The following is an 18,171-nucleotide window of genomic DNA, read 5'->3' as shown; positions in this document are numbered from 1 at the left end:
AATATTCACCTTCAGTGTTAATATGATGTTGTATTAAGGTTGAAAATCACCCTTTTCTGCACAAAGGAGGAGTACTTCAGCTTGGTAGCGGGGATGGAATTCAGACCAGAACTCCGACAGGTTGCAATTTAATGTATCCCTGGATACTGCTACATGCTTGTGTACACACACACACACACACACACACACACACACACACACACACACACAACTCATCAATACAATCCAGCTGTTTTGCAGTGTCCTGGTGCCTCAAAGCAGCCAAAACTTTGTCTTAATTTCCCCTAGAAAGATTTTCACTATGTTGAGCAGTCTTTTTGTGGTGTAAAGCCATCCTAGCTGGTTAGGGAGGCATGAGTGTCTGGCTGGCTTGAAGTGTCTTTGCCCCAATCCTCACTTCCTGGCTCTTGCCTCATGTGCAGCTCTGCCAAATCAGAGAGAATATCTGTCTCTCTCAATACACACTCTAACAAACATAAAACACACAGTGATAAAATATCCAGATCAAAGCAATTCCTTGGAATCCATGTCTCAACATTTATTTGTATATAATATAGCTATTATGTGCATGAGAGTCTAAAAAGGGATCAAGAAGAAAGAATAACAGAATTCATCTGTTTCTGGCACTCTGCATATGTAGAATATAAACATGGTCTGTACTTAACAGGAGTTTACAAAGCTACACACACACACACACACACACATACATATATAAGAGAAAAGTGAATAAGGTCAAAATATAATTAAAATAATTGATCCTACCTTATACAATATGGACACTAATTTAAATTGCAACTGCATATAATTTTTTTTAATATCCAGAAATCCCTCTTGTATCAAAATCTCCCAAATCATAGAGTTGATTTATTACAGTTGAATCCAATCCAGTGCCCATTGAAGTCAATGGAGGGATTCCAGTGTCTGTTGGAACAGGCCCTATATGCATGGAATCAAACTTTTAACATGGATGGATCTCTATTCTGCAATGAACCCTGCAATTATTTCATCATGCATGGTACTGGGAATGCAATCCACTTATCTTTTGAATGGGATAGATTTTTTTTTTATTTCAGTTAAGCCATGCAAGGATATTAAACAACTGGAGCACAGTGTTATTCTTTTCACTACTAGCATCGTTATTTATGGTCCTTGGTTCCATAAAACAAACTCAATTATCTAAACCTGTGTTATCAGAAGCTCCTTGTTATTGGAAACAGGGTAATATTCCCGGACATCTATTCATTACATGGTTATTCTCTCGTTTATCTGAAACCTTGATTTTCAGACCTTATTTAGTGGTCCCCATGACATTTGTCTAATTGAGGCTGAATTGTAAACAGTGTGACTACAAACCATGCCGAAAATCAGAGCAGTTTGCTTGATATATCAATCGTAAATTGATATAGCTCCATTGGATCTGGCCACATATTTGAACAATCTGCTTGGAATCCATTGCCTTTTGTGCAATATTTTAAAATATAGTCAGTGTTGAGCCTTTCTCCCTGAATCTGGAAGTACTTAAAATATTATATCCCAGTATCTGGTAGTGACATTTTCATTTAAAGCCCTCTGATCAGTTAATTGTGGTTTAGGGTATATCCACTATAGGACTGCACTTTGCTTCTGGAACTAAATGTTGCATTTTAAAAATCTATTTATTTATTTAGGAAGTTTTAACAGGTTTATAAATCCTTGTCATGTAAATATTACAGACAAAATGATGATAATCACAAAAGGGAGCTTTTTTAGAGAAAATTATACAGTAATATAATCCTCAGTATTCTGTTTAACAGATTGCAGAGCAACCTTCTTTACACTAGCTATCATGTTGTTTCTGGTAATTTATTAAATTGTGCAAAACTTCTGATTATACCCATTCATCACAGCATGCAGGGTATCAAATGCTGTTGTTCAAAAAATTGGACAGGTGTGCTGGGTTTTTTTTGCAGGTGAATGTACTTTATCTGAGTGCTGGATAAATGGTAGCCATTATCTAAGTACACCTCTACCCTGATATAATGCGACCCGATATAACATGAATTTGGATATAACATGGTAAAGCAACGCTCCAGCGGGGGGGGGGGGGGCGCTGCGCACTCCGGCGGATCAAACCAAGTTCGATATAACGCAGTTTCACTTATAATGCAGTACAATTTTTTGGCTCCCTAGGACAGCGTTATATCGAGATAGAGGTGTATCTATTTGTGCTCAATGTATTTTGCTGGGTACATAATTGGTACATTGGTTTTTCAAAAACTACAACCTCTCATATTTTTTCAAAAAATTCCTCTATTTTGGGGCTATTTTTCTTCTTCCAATGAGAGGCTATCAGTAGCCTAGCAGCCACTAGCAAATGAGATGTCAGTTCTTCATTTCTGTTTGTGTGACCGTTTCCACCAGGCAGCCACAGGAGGATTAACAAAGGATCATTTGGTAATAACTATCCAACAATTTGTAGTATTGGGCTACACATTTTTTATATTCTCTTCAAAGCTGCTGGAGCCAGTCTCAGGGCTGCTCTAACCTACCTGTGTTAGTAATTGCCTTTCGAGGGGCATTACCAGCCAGACATGCTCCCCTTCCTGGAGATAAGAAAAATGGCAAAAGTGGGCATACACCCACCTATGCTGGCTTTACCCCATCTGAGGATTCTGCCACGCTGGAAGATTCCCCAACTGCCCTGGTAGTTTTACAGCCTTTTGCACTGCCAGAGCAGTGAATAGGATCTGGCCCAAAGTTGGTTCCAAATTCTGACCAGATTTCAGAGAAAGTGGAGATCTGGGGTTTCGTCTCAGTCCATTAGAGACTTTAGTCAGTTGTGATTGTTGCACCTATCTGTAAGGAAGACCTCTATCCTTATAAAATCTGAAGAGAATGATCAATAATAAATTGCCAGTTGAATGCTCTGTTCATTTAAGTAAAGTCATAAATCATTGTAGATGTAACAGGTTCTTTAACAATCATTCAATAATGGGCCCTTTTAATTTTCTCTAAATGTCTATGGTGTTGAAAACTCCTATCTGCCTGTCTTAAGTTCTATATGCCTTTTTTTGTGTCTCTCTCATCTAATCTATGGCATTTCTATGGTGCCCATACTGTAGTATCTGAGTGCCACCTAGTTTTCCTTGTGTATGTAATCTAAATGTTGCATAAGAATTATATAAAGCTCTTAACTGAGATGTAACGAAGTACAGTAATAAGTAACAGTGGTATCTCATAAATATTTTAAATTTTGAAGCATTTGACTTTACAGCTGTCATTTTTAATACTTATTTCTAATGATTTGTTTAACTGTACTTTGCAATTCTGGTCAGAGCTTGACCTGCAGAGACATCTGCTGGGTGATTCTGAGATTAGAACAGCAATAGATTTTTAGCACAGATGCTTTGTAATAAAATACTAAACTATATTACACTGTTACGCCACTATGTGGTGCCATGCATAACATACCTTAATTTAACTTCATTCTAATTCTGTAGTGTTTAGTTTACAGCCAGCATCTGCTCAGAACTGGCAGGAGACCTTTTTCCCAATCCAAGATAAATGGTCAACTCTAGTGATGTTCCCTCTGATGTAGAGCACCAGTGCAAGGCCCTTTGCACCACTTAGGTGACCTGTGGGAGTGCGTAGGATATAGAATCATAGACTCATAGGACTGGAAGGGACCTCAAGAGGTCATCTAGTCCAGTCCTGGCAGGACTAAGTATTATCTAGACAATCCCTAACAGGTGTTTGTCTAACCTGCTCTTAAAAATCTCCAATGATGGAGATTCCACAACCTCCCTAGGCAATTTATTCCAGTGCTTAACCACCCTGACAGGAAGTTTTTCCTAATGTCCAACCCAAACTGCCCTTGCTGAAATTTAAGCCCATTGCTTCTTGTCCTATCCTCAAAGGTTAAGGAGAATATTTTTTCTCCCTTCTCCTTGTAATAACCATTTATATACTAGAAAACTGTTATCATGTCCCCACTGAGTCTTCTCTTCTCCAGACTAAGCAAATCCAATTTTTTCAATCTTCCCTCAAAGGTTATGTTTTCTAGACCTTTAATCATTTTTGTTTCTCTTCTCTGGACTTTCTCCAATTTGTGCATGTTTCCTGAAATGTGGCACCCAGAACTTGACACAATACTCCAGTTGAGGCCTAATCAGTGTGGATTAGAGCAGAAGAATCACTTCTTGTGTCTTGCTTACAACATTCCTAATACATCCCAAAATGATGTTTGCTTTTTTTGCAACAGTGTTACACCGTTGACTTGTATTTAGCGTGTGATCCACTATGACCCCCCAGATCCCTTTCTGCAGTACTCCTTCCTAGGCAGTCATTTCCCATTTTGTGTGTGTGCAACTGATTGTTCCTTCCTAAGTGGTGGAGTACTTTGCATTTGTCCTTATTGAATTTCATCCTATTTTCTTGAGACCAATTCTCCAGTTTGTCCAGATCATTTTGAATTTTAATCCCATCCTCCAAAGCACTTGCAACCCCTCCCAGCTTAGTATTGTCCATCAACTTTATAAGTGTACTCTATGCCTTTATCAAAATCATTGATGAAGATATTGAACTGAACTGGACCCAGAACTGATTCCCCCAGGACCCCACTTGATAGTCCCTTCCAGCTTGACTTTGAACTACTGATAACTACTCTCTGGGAATGGTTTTCCAATCAGTTTTGCACCCACCTTATAGCAACTCCATTTAGGCATAGGTGCTGGAACTACGGCTGCGGGGGGTGATGCCCTGACTTGAAATGGTGTCAGTTATATACAGGGTTTACAATTTGGTTCAAAGGCTCTCAGCACCCCCATTATTAAAATTATTCCAGCACCCCTGCATCGAGGTTGTATTTCCCTAGTTTGTTTATGAGAAGGTCATGTGAGACAGTATTAAAAGCATTACTAAAGTCAAGATAGCCCACATCTACACCTTGTCTCCTCCCCACCAAGACTTGTTGCCCTGTCAAAGAAGCTATTAGGTTGGTTTGACATTATTTGTTCTTGACAAATTCATGCTGAGTGTTACTTATCACCTTATTATCTTTTAGATGTTTGCAAATTGATTGCTTAATTATTTGCTCCATTTTCTGTCCAGATACTGAGGTTAAGCTGACTGGTCTGTAATTCCCTGGGTTGTCTTTATTTCCCTTTTTACTATATGTGCCCTTTTCCAGTCCTCCCGTTTTCCATGACTTTTCAAAGATAATTGCTAATGTGTGATAATTGATAATATATGTATGACTGGAATGATCATGTGGATAGAATGATTAGAGGGGCCTAGTCACAATCTTACCAATAGTGAATTAGTTACTGAGTCCTGTTTGATGATGATCCCATTGCTACAGCAATAAAACCAGCTGATAGATTTTTTTTTTTCCCCTCAGACCTTAAATCTTGTTCTGAATGCAGGAAAATCATGTTAAGTATCTGCATTGACGTCGTCGTTGTTAGTGATATTTGCTCACCTCTCTTTAAGGGTTACATACCCATTATGCTGTTTTGTGTTGAATGTGGTTCTTTGTTTGCCTAGAGTAGCTCCTTTGTGTGGCTCTTTTAGCCACCAAAGGATTTGATGACATAGCTTTATACTCATTAATCCCTTCTGTGCCCAACAAAAGTGCATTCATATGACCCCAGCTAGTCCAAAATCATCTCTCTGACTGTGACCAGTGCTGGAGGAAGCTATAAAACCACTCTAATATGAGATTGTCCATCTACTCTTCCATCCTGTCACAAAAATACCTAATAATCTTAAATTTATTAGGCGCATTTTTCTTTCAATTCCTGTTGTTCTGTTAGACAACACATCTTTTGTCGATGTTCCTGCTTTCCTAGTTTGATTCTTTAATATTTCATTCTTCTGTTTGAATGAAAATGCATTAAACTTTAACTGTTTGCTCAGTGTCCCGAGAGCCTATGCTAGGACATAGGCTTGAGTAGGTTCTTTATTAATACAACCGTTATAAATGTTATAATATTATATAATGATAGGAAACATCTCCTGTCTCAGCTGGCCATCATCTTCTGCTCTAAGGCATGAGTTAGCAATAGAATAGTCCTATATCGTTTGATGCCAGATTTCAGACTTTTGAAAACACAAACCAATTAGAATTCATTTGCAGGCTTTTTGAAACTTGCAGTGAATTCAGAACACCGAAGCTCTACTGTAGCTGATATGCTGTTTGAATAGTCCAAAAGCATGCAAGTGTGATTTGTGGATATATTCCTCCCTTATACAAAGTTATATTAAAAGAATAATTGTCACAGTAGATCTTCAGTGTTCTGCAGAGAACATCCTTGCACTGAAAGAGAACAGACCAGATCACCTAACAGTTCACACTATGAAACTGCTGTACAATTGTAGATAGACTAATCTTCACAATACCACTTTCAGAGTGGACATTATTATTATTCTTTCTTTACAATGGGAAATGCAAAGACTCAGAGAGGATAAACAGCTTGCCCAAAGTCACAGAGTGGTTGAGTGGTAGAATTAGAACTCACGACAGGATTTTAAACAGCTGCTCCCTGCTTTAATCAATAGACTACAAAGCCTCTATAATACAAACTGCAGCTACAGCAGCTTGATAGTGTGAACTGTTACAATATAGAAATGCAATATGTTGTTGCTAATAACCAAATTCTGGATCAGCTCATTGGGAACCCTGGGTTGGCAGAGTTGTCATATGACCAGTCCAACTAGAAGATCACCAAAAGAGCTCCCCTTTGCACAATCAGAAAAGAGAATCATACCTATCCATGTGCACAAACTGAACAGTCCTCGTGAGCCCTTTCTGGGACAAAGTAATTGTCTTGGGAAGAAACGCTCTCTTCTCTAAGGCTTTTGCTTGTATTTTAAAAAATCAAATACACATACAAACAATCGGTCCCACAGAGGCACAAGCTACTTCTCAATATACCTTTTGGGCACATAGCCGGCATGGACAATTGTCCATTCTGTGTGAACCTTAACTTAACTCCTATCACATTCAAACCATCATCTTTTATTTTGTCATGCTTTATATATTATGCTGACTCACTCTTAACGTTAACATGCTTAGAAAACATACCAAGTGCAAGTAAAGGCACACAACACAAGTAAAAAGTCTAAAAGAGAAATTCACTATTTTAAGTGGAGGTGATTACATTGAACAGTAGAACGTGAGCTGGTTGATGTTTGGCTCCATCATATTACTTATTTGTTATGCAACTTTAAAATGATTTAATGTATAAGAGGACAATTTAATTGATCAGGACTATAGCTGGTTAAAAAACAGGGAGAAAGCTTCATAAATAGTTAGTCAAAAATTGCCCTGATTTTCTTCCCCATATTGAAATTTTGTCAAAATTTGAAAAATTCTCATCAGTCCTAATAAAAATGTTCTTTTATATAAAGCATTTGCTACAGTGCTTGGGGTTTTCCTCTAAGATTAGAAAAAAATGGGTCAATAAGGTGTTCTTTTAAAGTTCTGACATATCTATAGGGAGACAAGTTTGAAGGATATATTAAAAAAGAGTCCACGTGATAGTTCTTGAGAGACAAAAGGGTATTTCAGTTTTCCCCCCCTCTAGTTATCTCAGCATGGTCAAATTCTATCACAAAGACCACAGACAGGCAGTGCAGGGAATTAAACAGTCTGTCACTCAAACTTGAGATATGGTTGTAAGTGGGAATCAACAAAACATAATTTAAAATAACATGGAGGGAAACATTATCATGTATTCATAATCTCAAAGGTGATTTGCTAACTGTTTCTCATTACATGGGCTGCTTATGGTGACAGCAAAATCCCTGCAATATATAGAAAAATGATCATTTGATAGCTAGATATGTCTCAAGTGAGAAATAGATTAAGTGTTTATTAATCCAGATCTAACTGGGATGTGTGAAATTAATTCAGCTCTGCTCCAGGCATTTATTACTGTTGTAAAAGGTACACATGCTACTTTCACATGATATCAATCTGGTTTGTATATTTGTATTAATTCTTTTGGGAATAACTCTGAACATCCGTCTGTCTCTCTGTGGCTCAGCATGATACAACAGGAATTTTGGTTGACTATATTTCAATCACACAACATTCAAAACCAGCAATGATATAGAAACTTACAACACTGTGCATCTGTAGAAGCCGTAGCTGACCACTTCTCCATGAAATATCTGTTTGCAAAGTGGCATGTTAAAGTAAGACTAAATAGAGATGAGCCAAGATGTGAAAACACCTGAACTTTGGAGCACTGTACCTGGATTTGAAATGTATAACTCCATCTTTCTGTGATTCTCAAGACAATTCTGTATTATCATTATACTTGTTTCTTCCCTGGGACTGTCGCATGTACCTAGGGATGAGGTAGGTTCTCCATCATTCAAACTGTTTAAATCAAGGATGGATATCTTTCTAAAAGATCTGCTCTAGGGCAAACAGAAGTTATGAACTTGAGACAGAAGTTATTGGGTGAGGTTCTTTGATCTGTATTATGCAAAATTATTATAATTATCCTTTCTGGCCTTCAGATCTATGTTAGCAAAACCAAATTTAGCTATAGAAGAGGCTGAGGAGAAGTTTCTCTACCTGTGAAAAGATATAAAGTTACTCCCTGAATCCCAAATTCTCAGGGGTTATTAGGAGAGCCCAGGCGCTCTGCTTACCACATAGGTGATCTGGGATGATCTATAAAGTAAAAGGAGAAGGAAGGGCTTGTGCTCTCCCTGGCCAACTTGCTGAAAGCTAGAAAGGCCTCTGCTGGTTGAAACCTATGTTCTGAGTTGCTTTGATCTTGTTTTTGAATCATCCTTGTGTTAATAAAGTTCAGTTTAAGTCCCTTTTCTGATGAATCAGTCAGAGCGAAGAAAGCTGTGCTTGTCTTTCAACTCTTCCTCAGCCCAAGGACAACATTTTCAAACCTGCTCCAAGATTCCATACTAGGACCAGTGTTCTTTATTATATTTACCATTGAGCTAGAAGAAAGGGTGGATAGTGAGGTGGGAAAAGGTTCAATTATTATATGTCATATGAGACTAATAAAGGCTAGAGAGGATTGTGAGCAATTTCAGAAGGATTGAACAATGCTAGGTGATTGGGCAACATGACAGATTAAATTTAATGTTATTTATATAGGACCCCACAAGCAAAGCGCCTGTAATTAAGCCAAACACAATATACTAAAAACATAATATAATACCCACTCTAGGAGGCCTAGAAATACATAAAAGCAAATGAAGGGATGTGATTTATATACAGGGGGAAAAAGGACTGAAGGAAGGTAGGAAATGTAGAGCCAACACTTGTCATTTTAGGAACCCTTTCTGGTAACAAAGCGTAAGATCATTCTTAATGGTAGAGTTGGCAGAATTCATTTTTTAGTTTTTTATAATTTTAAAGACTCATGTCAATATTTATTTCTAAGTACTTTTAAAATTTTCATCTATTTAAATTTTCACCATTATGGGAAATTATCAGGGAGTTGGGGAAACACAATAACTATTTAATGACAGTAGATGCTGAGATTAAGAAAATTAAAGCTTTATAACCATTAAAAACACAAATGGTCATCATAGACTCTCAAAATATAGAATGTAAATATAAACTAAATATAAATTAAATCAAACTCTAATAAGTTCCCAAGAAGCATTTTTCTTACTTTGCCTATCTATACATTTTGATTTTTATCTGTCCATTTGTGTGTGTGTGTACTGTGAAATTGACATTTACCAATAAATATCTAATTCTTTGAAGCCTACTTAAAAGTAGGAAGAACTGCACCATTATTTATGGCCCAATTAACTCCCATTGATCCTTTCCACTGACTTCAGTAGGAGTTGGAACTGGTCCTTACATAGGATTAACTTTTCTCAGGTTTCCTGCTCAGGCAAGTTCCTCAGAGCATTGTTAAGATGATCCTCTCAGGCTCTGTGAGGAATGACCGTAGGCCCAGATCTGCTCACATCTTCTACTGATATCACATGAGTACCCCCAAAAGAATAGCTATGTTGTAAAGGAAAGAGAGAAAGGGATTAAAGTGAAGTAAAATAGTATCCACTAGAAATTAGCTGGGTAAGGGAAAAACCCCCAATAATTCCGGAAAAGGTCATTTCGCTCTTAGCTACAAGATTTTGGTACCAATCTTGCCTTTGTCTGTACATAACTGGCAATATGGTGATGGGGAAAGCCCATATTCTAATGCTTGGGCGTTTCTGCTAATAAACAGAATGGGCCAGATCCACTTCTGTTATAAATCACTGTAACGCCATTGAAGTCAATGAGACAAAGATTTCAGTGAAGCAATGCTGATTTACTCCAGGCGAGTATCTGACCTAAACTGTGCACAGTATTTTGTGTGTATAAGACTCCTAAACGCATTAATGAGTATCTTTTCATCCATTGTTTTTAAAAGTTATTTATATTTTCCTGGATAAATCTGAGTTTTTGCAAACATTTTATGTTCTATTTTGCCTGTTTGTTGTAGCGGATTCGAGAGCTAGAAGATAAAATAGAACTTCAAAAGCGGCAACTCAAAGAAATAGAGGAAAAGGTAAATGTGCTGAGCAATAGTCATACCTGAGTTTTATCCTATAATATTGCCTTCTAATCTCACAGAATTTGTCCTTAAATTCCAGAGGTATCATTTCTCTGCATGAAAGATCCAAGCACTAAGTTTGCAAACTGCCCATCATTTTTTTTTTAACCCCACTTTCCTTTCAATGTACAGTTTTCTGCAGCTGCTTTCAGGAAGCTCCAGCGCACAGTGGAAGTGCAATGTCATGTGTTGTCACTAGATCTGGATTACCTATATTAACATACAAACTTTTTTTATTCAGATTTCAAAGAAACTTCCGAATTAACCAAGAATTGTCATGCACTTTGGGGTATGAGTACAAACCTTTTGCATCATTACATATTGAGAGAAACCCAGCTCAGAATACCCATTGATTATATTTTCACTAACTGGGTTTTGGAAAAAAAATAATCTGACTAACATGGACTAGTATATGAATGTCCTTTCATTTAGATTTTAGAAATAGTCAGTTACCATAAATATGTTCTGGGGAAACTCCGGACACCTGAGCAACCCCACTGGCTTCATGGCACCTTTAGTCTGAGGGGCTCAGTGAGGCATAAACTTGAATGAATCAGACCACACTTGTTAGGTAGGGAAATCGTCTTGTCCCCATCTTATGACAGTGTAGGCCTGTTTTCAAGTGTGTTTGCCCAAAATAAGGAAACCAAATCTATATTTAAACACTAAAAAACCTGTATTGTAAAGTGGATATTCAGGTGCCTAACTTTAGGCTCACAAATTTGAAAACTGGGCCTCGAGAGATTGAGGTCCTAATTCTGAAGCCAGGTTATTATATGCCCTGGACTTCCACTGAAGTCATAGGGTCCTATAGATTCATGCCCTAATTGATTTCCCCAAGTTTACAAAAAAAGTCTGTGGCAAAGCTGAGAATACAACCAGTTGTCTTTACTCATAGTCCTATAGCACAAAACTGGTCTTCCCCCTTATTTTATCAATAGCAGAATTTGGCCCTCCGTGGTTCATTTCCAGCCTATTCTTTCCATAGCCAATGCACTATATAAACTAAAAGAGCATGTGAGTATCTGCACACGGTTATTATTTTGCCACCTTGTTTTTGGCTGTATGTCAGATATGGAAAGGAAGTAGAAGGTCGGAAAAAAGATGTAGAGTAGAAGGGAGGGGGGGGGGGGGATAGCCCAGATAAAAGAGGTGCACAAATTTACAAGCAGAAAACTAGACAACAGGTTTACATTTGGCAACACTGAAGTAATTTTAACATCAGGGTAACCTGGGTATGAACAATTGCTCAAGTTGTTTTAGAAGCAGATAGTTAATGGAGAATGGGAAAGGAGCAGACTTCAGATTGTATGGGATGAATGTTGGAGGTAAGGTATATTCCTTGCTTAGGAGTAGATATGTCCCAAATCAATACACTAGGTTCAAACGCCGCCATGCTTTGAAGAAGTTCATATGGTCTCAGATGACATCCAAAAGCTTTGTGTCAGTGGGGTCGCCAGACACATGGGGTCTCAGGATTGCAGGCTTCAATGCCTCCTAGCTCCCCTGATTGTAGACAACTAGTTCTGGAGGACTCAGCAGGAAGATGGAGTGTTGAGGTGCTCTAGCACTGGCTCTCAGCTAAATCATTTTAGCTAAAACCACTTCAGTTAAATCACTTGACCCTTGCTGTGCCAGCTGGACTTGGAGAAGCTTACTGAGAGTCCCTTTGACAAACCTCACTTATCTGACACACCCTATTGGCTGAAACATGATCAGGTTCCCAGCTCATGGGACATGACACTATTTAGATAACACAAACACATACAATTATGTTACTAGAATTATTAAAGTTGCAAAGACAAGCAAAAGTTAGGACACACCAGAATTAAGATAGCATTTGCAACTTTAATTAGGCCCTCTTGTGGGTATTCATTACAATACAGTCTCTAATTACATAATCACAGTTATTTTCCCCACATGACTCAGCGTACAGAATGGACCTGCACTGGGGATGAATCAGGGGTGTGTAGTAAAGGAGGCTATTGTTCCTGAGGACTCCTGCCTCATTTGTTTTAGAAAATGGAAGGGGTGTAGTGAATGAGGCAGACATGTAAAGGAAGAGAAAGGATGGTTTCATGGTGAAGGCAGTTGAATGCTGCCTTGGAGAATTGGATTCTATCCCTGCCTCTGCCACAGAGTTCCTATGTGATGCTGGGCAAGTCATTTAAACCAAACTTTTCAGAGGTGGACACTTAGTGTCTATTCCTAATTTTCTGGATGCCCAACTTGCAATTCTATGGTTTGATTTGCCAAATGTCAAGTCTCTCCCCTGAAGCATGGGGGTGCTAAAGTATTCAAAAGAAAAGGTCTCAAATTTTATAACATGGTCAAAACCATGTATTTCCCCCTACCCTTATTTTTGACAAGTACAACCATTTTGGCTGACGTTTTCCAAAAAAAAAACACCCATTTTCCCTGAGATAGACAACTGGCATGGAGAATTTCAACTCAAATTTCACAAAATCGTAAGCAATAGAAAACAGGGTCTTATAATGGTAAGTGTTGGGCAACCTTAATAGGTAGTGACACCAGCACCACCTATAATAAAAGGGGCTTTCAGATAAGTGTAAGGTCTATAAAAATGCATTTGTGCCATATACACAAGTCCTTTAGAAAAGCAAACACTTAGCTCTTTTGCAGAGATTAAACTGAACAATAAAACCTAGAGAAGTGAGGTGCCACTTTCATTTAGTCATTCATCTGTAGTGGTACCGTGACTCCTACTTGAATTACCAGGACTCAACCTTGGCTTGGTTCTTTTCTTAAGAGAAAGAATCGGGCATTACCTTCCTCTCAGTCCCTGGAGTGGTGCTCTTTCTCTCTTTTTCTTCTCTAGGTGGGCAGGAAATGCTTTTCACAAGGGTTTTGATCTCTATTGAAAAGAAAGTATTTGCCAATAGTTACCAACCAGTGATGTCTGAGTCAACATAGTTAACATCTAACCTAAGTACAGAAGTAACACCGAGGTATTTCAGCTATCACTATGTTGGAACTACTTGCCAGTGTTGGCTTTACCATAGTATCCACTCCAAGGTCATTCCACAATATTAGAATGAGCTTGATGTTAATATTTAATATGAAAAGATGAATTCTGACAAAAATATATTTTATTAATCCTTGGGCACAAAATAATTATAGTTCATAAGCAGATGTAAGAGGGAGATTGCTATTTTTTAGATGGATGTTGTCAATGCTGACTCACCAAGACAGTGAATGAAGGAAAGTATCAAAAGAGGTTATGGAGAAAAAGCTCAACCACATTCACTTGGCAGAATGTTGGTAGCGGGTTACATTTATTTATGTTCCCATATTGTACTACTATAGCACGAAATTTCCCAACCCTGAGAGCCATCTTCTTTGGGGGACTTCCCTCTATCTGGCAATAAATGGCATTGTTACGGCCAGTGATTGCCCACTCTTCCCTACAGAATTATTTCTGTGATCTCCAGTTTCTGTCACTGGACACTGCTTCTGTCTCTACTTGCAGATATAACATTGGTACAGCATTTCTAACACTGTTTGATGTTTGTGCATGTGTGTATACACTAAGCTGTATTTTGACTTCCTTCTGTGGGCTACTGAGGTATTAAATTCCACATTTGACTGCACCCAGAGAAGGTCAAGCAGCCAGTGAATCAATGAATGGCATCAATTCTAGTTCATTATTATACTGGAAATTTATCATGTCAGTGAATGCAGTGTGATTTGTGCATGCAGATGACACTGAGCATAATGAATTTGCTGTCAAGTGAAGTGGTACATTTTTGACACAGTAGTAATTTATTCCTGAAGTCTGTGCTTGGGGGTAGGTTTCTTTGTCACTTGACTTTCTGTTTTTGTAATTTAGCATTTTTGCACTTTGGGTTCTTCAGCCAATCTGTCTCCTTCCTTAAGATTATACACAACAATGTTGTGGAATGCCAGCCTGCCTACTCAACAATGAAGAGACTCCACAAAAAATATATATCTAGAGAAAAATATATATCAAAACTTGTTTTGTATTCCATCAGATAATATCTAAGGGTTATTTCCTGTTTAAGCTTGCACCAACCTGTTATCATAATTATTTTTTTACACCTTGACTTCCATTCATTTATACCTGTGACTATTTAGGTCCTGAATCAGGAAAGCACTTAAGAACTTAATTAACTTTAAGCATGTGCTTGGGTCTCATTGCCCAGGCTCATATTCCTTAAATGTAGAGTTCATAATCTTTGGGTATTACAGTTTGCAAAGTTACCATCAAGTATTGAATTTTACATATTGCCGTCTGTTTGTAGTGTAAAATCAGAAGAAAACCCCCAGAATGCTGTATATACTTTTCAAGTCAATTCAATTGGGGCTAATGACTGTAAAATAATGTCACCGAGTTCCTTATTACATATCTTACATCTTTTTTCTTTTCTTTTTTCTCATTTTCTTTTGATCTTATTTTATAGTTTTTGTTCCTTTTTTTGTTTTTCTCACTAGCATTCATTGTGTGGCCTTGATGATGCTCCTGAGCCAAGAAATGTGGTTGGTATTCTTTATATTTTATGTACTTAATATCAGACTGTTAGATCTTGCTGCCTTTTGAGACTCTTCTTTGCAAGGTGCTGAAGACCATAGTGAAGAGTGCCACGTCAATGCCTACATGAAGAGAAACGACGACAACCAACACATTCAAACCAGGATGTCTAAAATGTGGCTCCTAAATTCTGACTTGGGTGCCTAAAAAAAAGACCAGCCTTCAAAGATGCTAAGCATCTACTGCTCCTATTGACTACAAGGGGGTTGCTGGAGCTTAGCACTTCTAAAAACTAGGTCACTGTCATTTAAGTGCCTAAGTATGATGTAGGTGCCTAACTCTAAACCCCTGGGGATTAAAACTGTTGGCCAACAAATTTTAAAAAAGGTCATTTGTTCACTCTTTATCTCCCTTTTCCTCAAACTTTTTGCAGCCAGAAAATAACGTTATGGATACCCTAAATATTTACATTTTTGCTTAGAGAAGAATCACCTATGAGCATCTCAGCAAAGCGATATGAAATTTCACCATGTGCAGGGCCGGCTCCATGCATCTGCTGAGCAAGCTGGTGCTTGGGGTGGCAGATTCTTGGAGGCGGCATTCTGCCCAATCCTAGGGCGGCACGGATGCTTTTTTTTTTTTGTTCTTGTTCCGCTCCGGCCGCCCTGTAGGGGGCGGCGGTGCGGAGAACCAGAGCAGCCTGCAGGGCAGTCCTCTTTCTTCCCTCCCCGCTGACCGGAGTGGAGGCCTCGCGGCAGGAGGCAGCGCAGCGGGAGGGGCCGCGTAGCAGCGCCCCTGCTGTAGCCGTGGCCGTCCCCTTCTTTCTCTCTCCTGCCCGCTCCCTCCCCCTCCCAGCCAGTTCCCCTGCACCCGCGCTCTGCCGTTCTGGCCGCCCCGTTTTTTTTTTTTTTGCTTGGGGCGACCAAAAAGCCAGAGTCGGCCCTGACAATGTGGCATAAAGGTTTAATGCAAATTTACATAGGACCTGCCTTATACACCTGCACAAGGGAAAGGGGTGCTAGGCAGCTCTTTACTTCTGTCTGTGTGTTACCAGTTTGTATGTGAGAGGAGAAAGCTGCCACAGAGCTGCTAGGTCCCTTCCCATGCAGGTGGCTGGGATGGAGCCAGCAGTAATCTGAGTATTGGCTCTTATCCCAACCCCTCCACAGTATGCTGGTCAGCGGAGATGAGACAGTGTGAATGGGAATGTAATGTGCTCCATGTGTAGGTGTAGATGGCTTACTTTTCCCCTTTGGCCAGGGGAAACAGCTGAATTGATTCTGAAGGAGTCTGCTAGATTTGTTGCAAGGCTTCATTATCAAACAGGTGAAAATGCATCTATGAGTAGCATTCTGGAATCCTTATCCATATCCATTTATGATCTCCAAAGATCCTGATGCAGGAATCACATCTTCTGCCCTCTTGTTTATTCTGATTGGTGCTGAGAACCCTGTAATCTCATTAAAGTTAATGGAAACTGTGAGTGCTCAGCACTGCTTGCAATCAAATGAGAGGAGGGCAGGGTTTTTTACTGCTTTTGGATCTTTTGTGAACTCCACTGATGGAAATTGACTATAGTGGGAGATGGAGATAATCAGGACCTCTCCAGGGCAAGCCCTTGATACCCAGACCTTCACATCACTATGCAGAGGAGGGGATGATAGTATAATGGTCACCCCTGAAATATTACCAGCATATTTGGTTTATGTTGAGATCTGAGTTTGAACCTGTAAATGTTCTTCTGCATATTGAGGTCATGGGGACATTTGTATATTGACTTTCACAGAATATGAAATTTCAATCCAATTTTTTCAATTCAATTTCAATTTCGGCTTGTACCCTATTTGGGACTTACTGACTCCCAGTAAGATCAGTGGTTGTCTCTTCATTGATGTTAATGGGAGTTGGGGCAGGCCCTTCAATATGTTGAACTGCTATGTATATTTGGTATTTTACATTTTCCTTGTGCTGTTTATTGGTCTTCAATAAAATAATGGTGGGTACTGATGGGCACAATATATTCCAATACTATTTGTTGGTTTGATGCAAGTGAAAATAGTCTTGCAGAGTTGATGAAACAAAAGACCAATGAAAAATCAAAGCTGAAGTTGAACAGCAGCCACTTTTCTGGCATTGAGCAATGTTATACCTAAGAAAAAGATAATATTCTGTATTAACCATATAGTTTTGTTCCAGCTTTTTTCTTGCCTCATTAATTAATTAATCCTAGGGGGTGTCCACAGATTACCGGTGACCTTTGAGTAATAAAGCAATAAGGAAGGAGGCTAAAGCATCTACGTGGAATACCGATCATGTGGATAAAAGTATAGTCCCTTACAATGACTGTGGTTGAATCAAAAGTTATTCTTATCCTCTGCCATGGCCCCAGTAAAGTCTTGTGGAGAGGAACTGTTTGGAGCAGTGGAGAGTCTGTTGGGATGTGACTTGCCTTAGGACTATTTGAGTTGAGTTTTCTCACTCTGAGGAGATTTTAATCTGTTTTGCTAAAATCAAAAGAAACAGCTAATTTGGCTGGTGGTGGGTGTGACCTAGGGTTACCATATTTTAGCAAGCAAAAAAGAGGACGGGAGGAGCCCCGCCCTAGCCCTGCCCCTGCCCCTCCCACTTCCCGCCCCCCCCAGAACCCCCAACCCTCCCCCCGTTCCTTGTCCCCTGACTGCCCCCTCCTGGGACCCCTGCCCCTAACTGCCCCCCAGGACTCCACCCCCTATCTAAGCCTCCCTGCCTCTTGTCCCCTGACTGCCCCAACCCTTATCCATACCCCCACCCCCAGACAGACCCCTGGGACTCCCACGCCCCATCCAACCACTCCCCACCCCCTGACAGCCCCTCCCAGAACTCCCAACCCATCTAAACCCCTCTGCTCCCTGTCCCCTGACTGCTCCGATCCCTCTCCCCACTCCTGCCCCCTGACAGCCCCCCCAGAACTCCCAGCCCCCCACCCCCCTGCTCCTTGTCCCCTGACTGCCCCCTCCTGGGACCCCCTGCTCCTAACTGCCCTCCAGAACCCCACCCGCTACCTAAGCCTCCCTGTGCCTTGTCCCCTAACTGCCCCCTCCTAAGACCCCC

At 39.6% G+C, this 18,171-nt stretch overlaps 1 protein-coding gene across 1 annotated transcript in view; it reads left to right on the top strand.

The window, feature by feature from the left end:
* Nucleotides 1–18,171, top strand: part of JAKMIP1 (janus kinase and microtubule interacting protein 1) — a 251,179-nt gene that overhangs the window by 231,380 nt on the left and 1,628 nt on the right. Inside the window, exons 23-24 of the mRNA XM_034770969.1 lie at nucleotides 10,461–10,526; nucleotides 15,045–15,089. Of these exons, the coding sequence (XP_034626860.1) occupies nucleotides 10,461–10,526; nucleotides 15,045–15,089 (111 nt within the window). The remainder of the gene's footprint in view (nucleotides 1–10,460; nucleotides 10,527–15,044; nucleotides 15,090–18,171) is intronic.

The sequence above is a fragment of the Trachemys scripta genome, chromosome 5 (genome assembly GCF_013100865.1).
Source record: "Trachemys scripta elegans isolate TJP31775 chromosome 5, CAS_Tse_1.0, whole genome shotgun sequence".
NCBI classification, from domain to species: Eukaryota; Metazoa; Chordata; order Testudines; family Emydidae; genus Trachemys; species Trachemys scripta.
The sequence above is the reverse complement of the archived record's forward strand: the minus strand, read 5'-3'. Positions and strand labels throughout refer to the sequence as shown.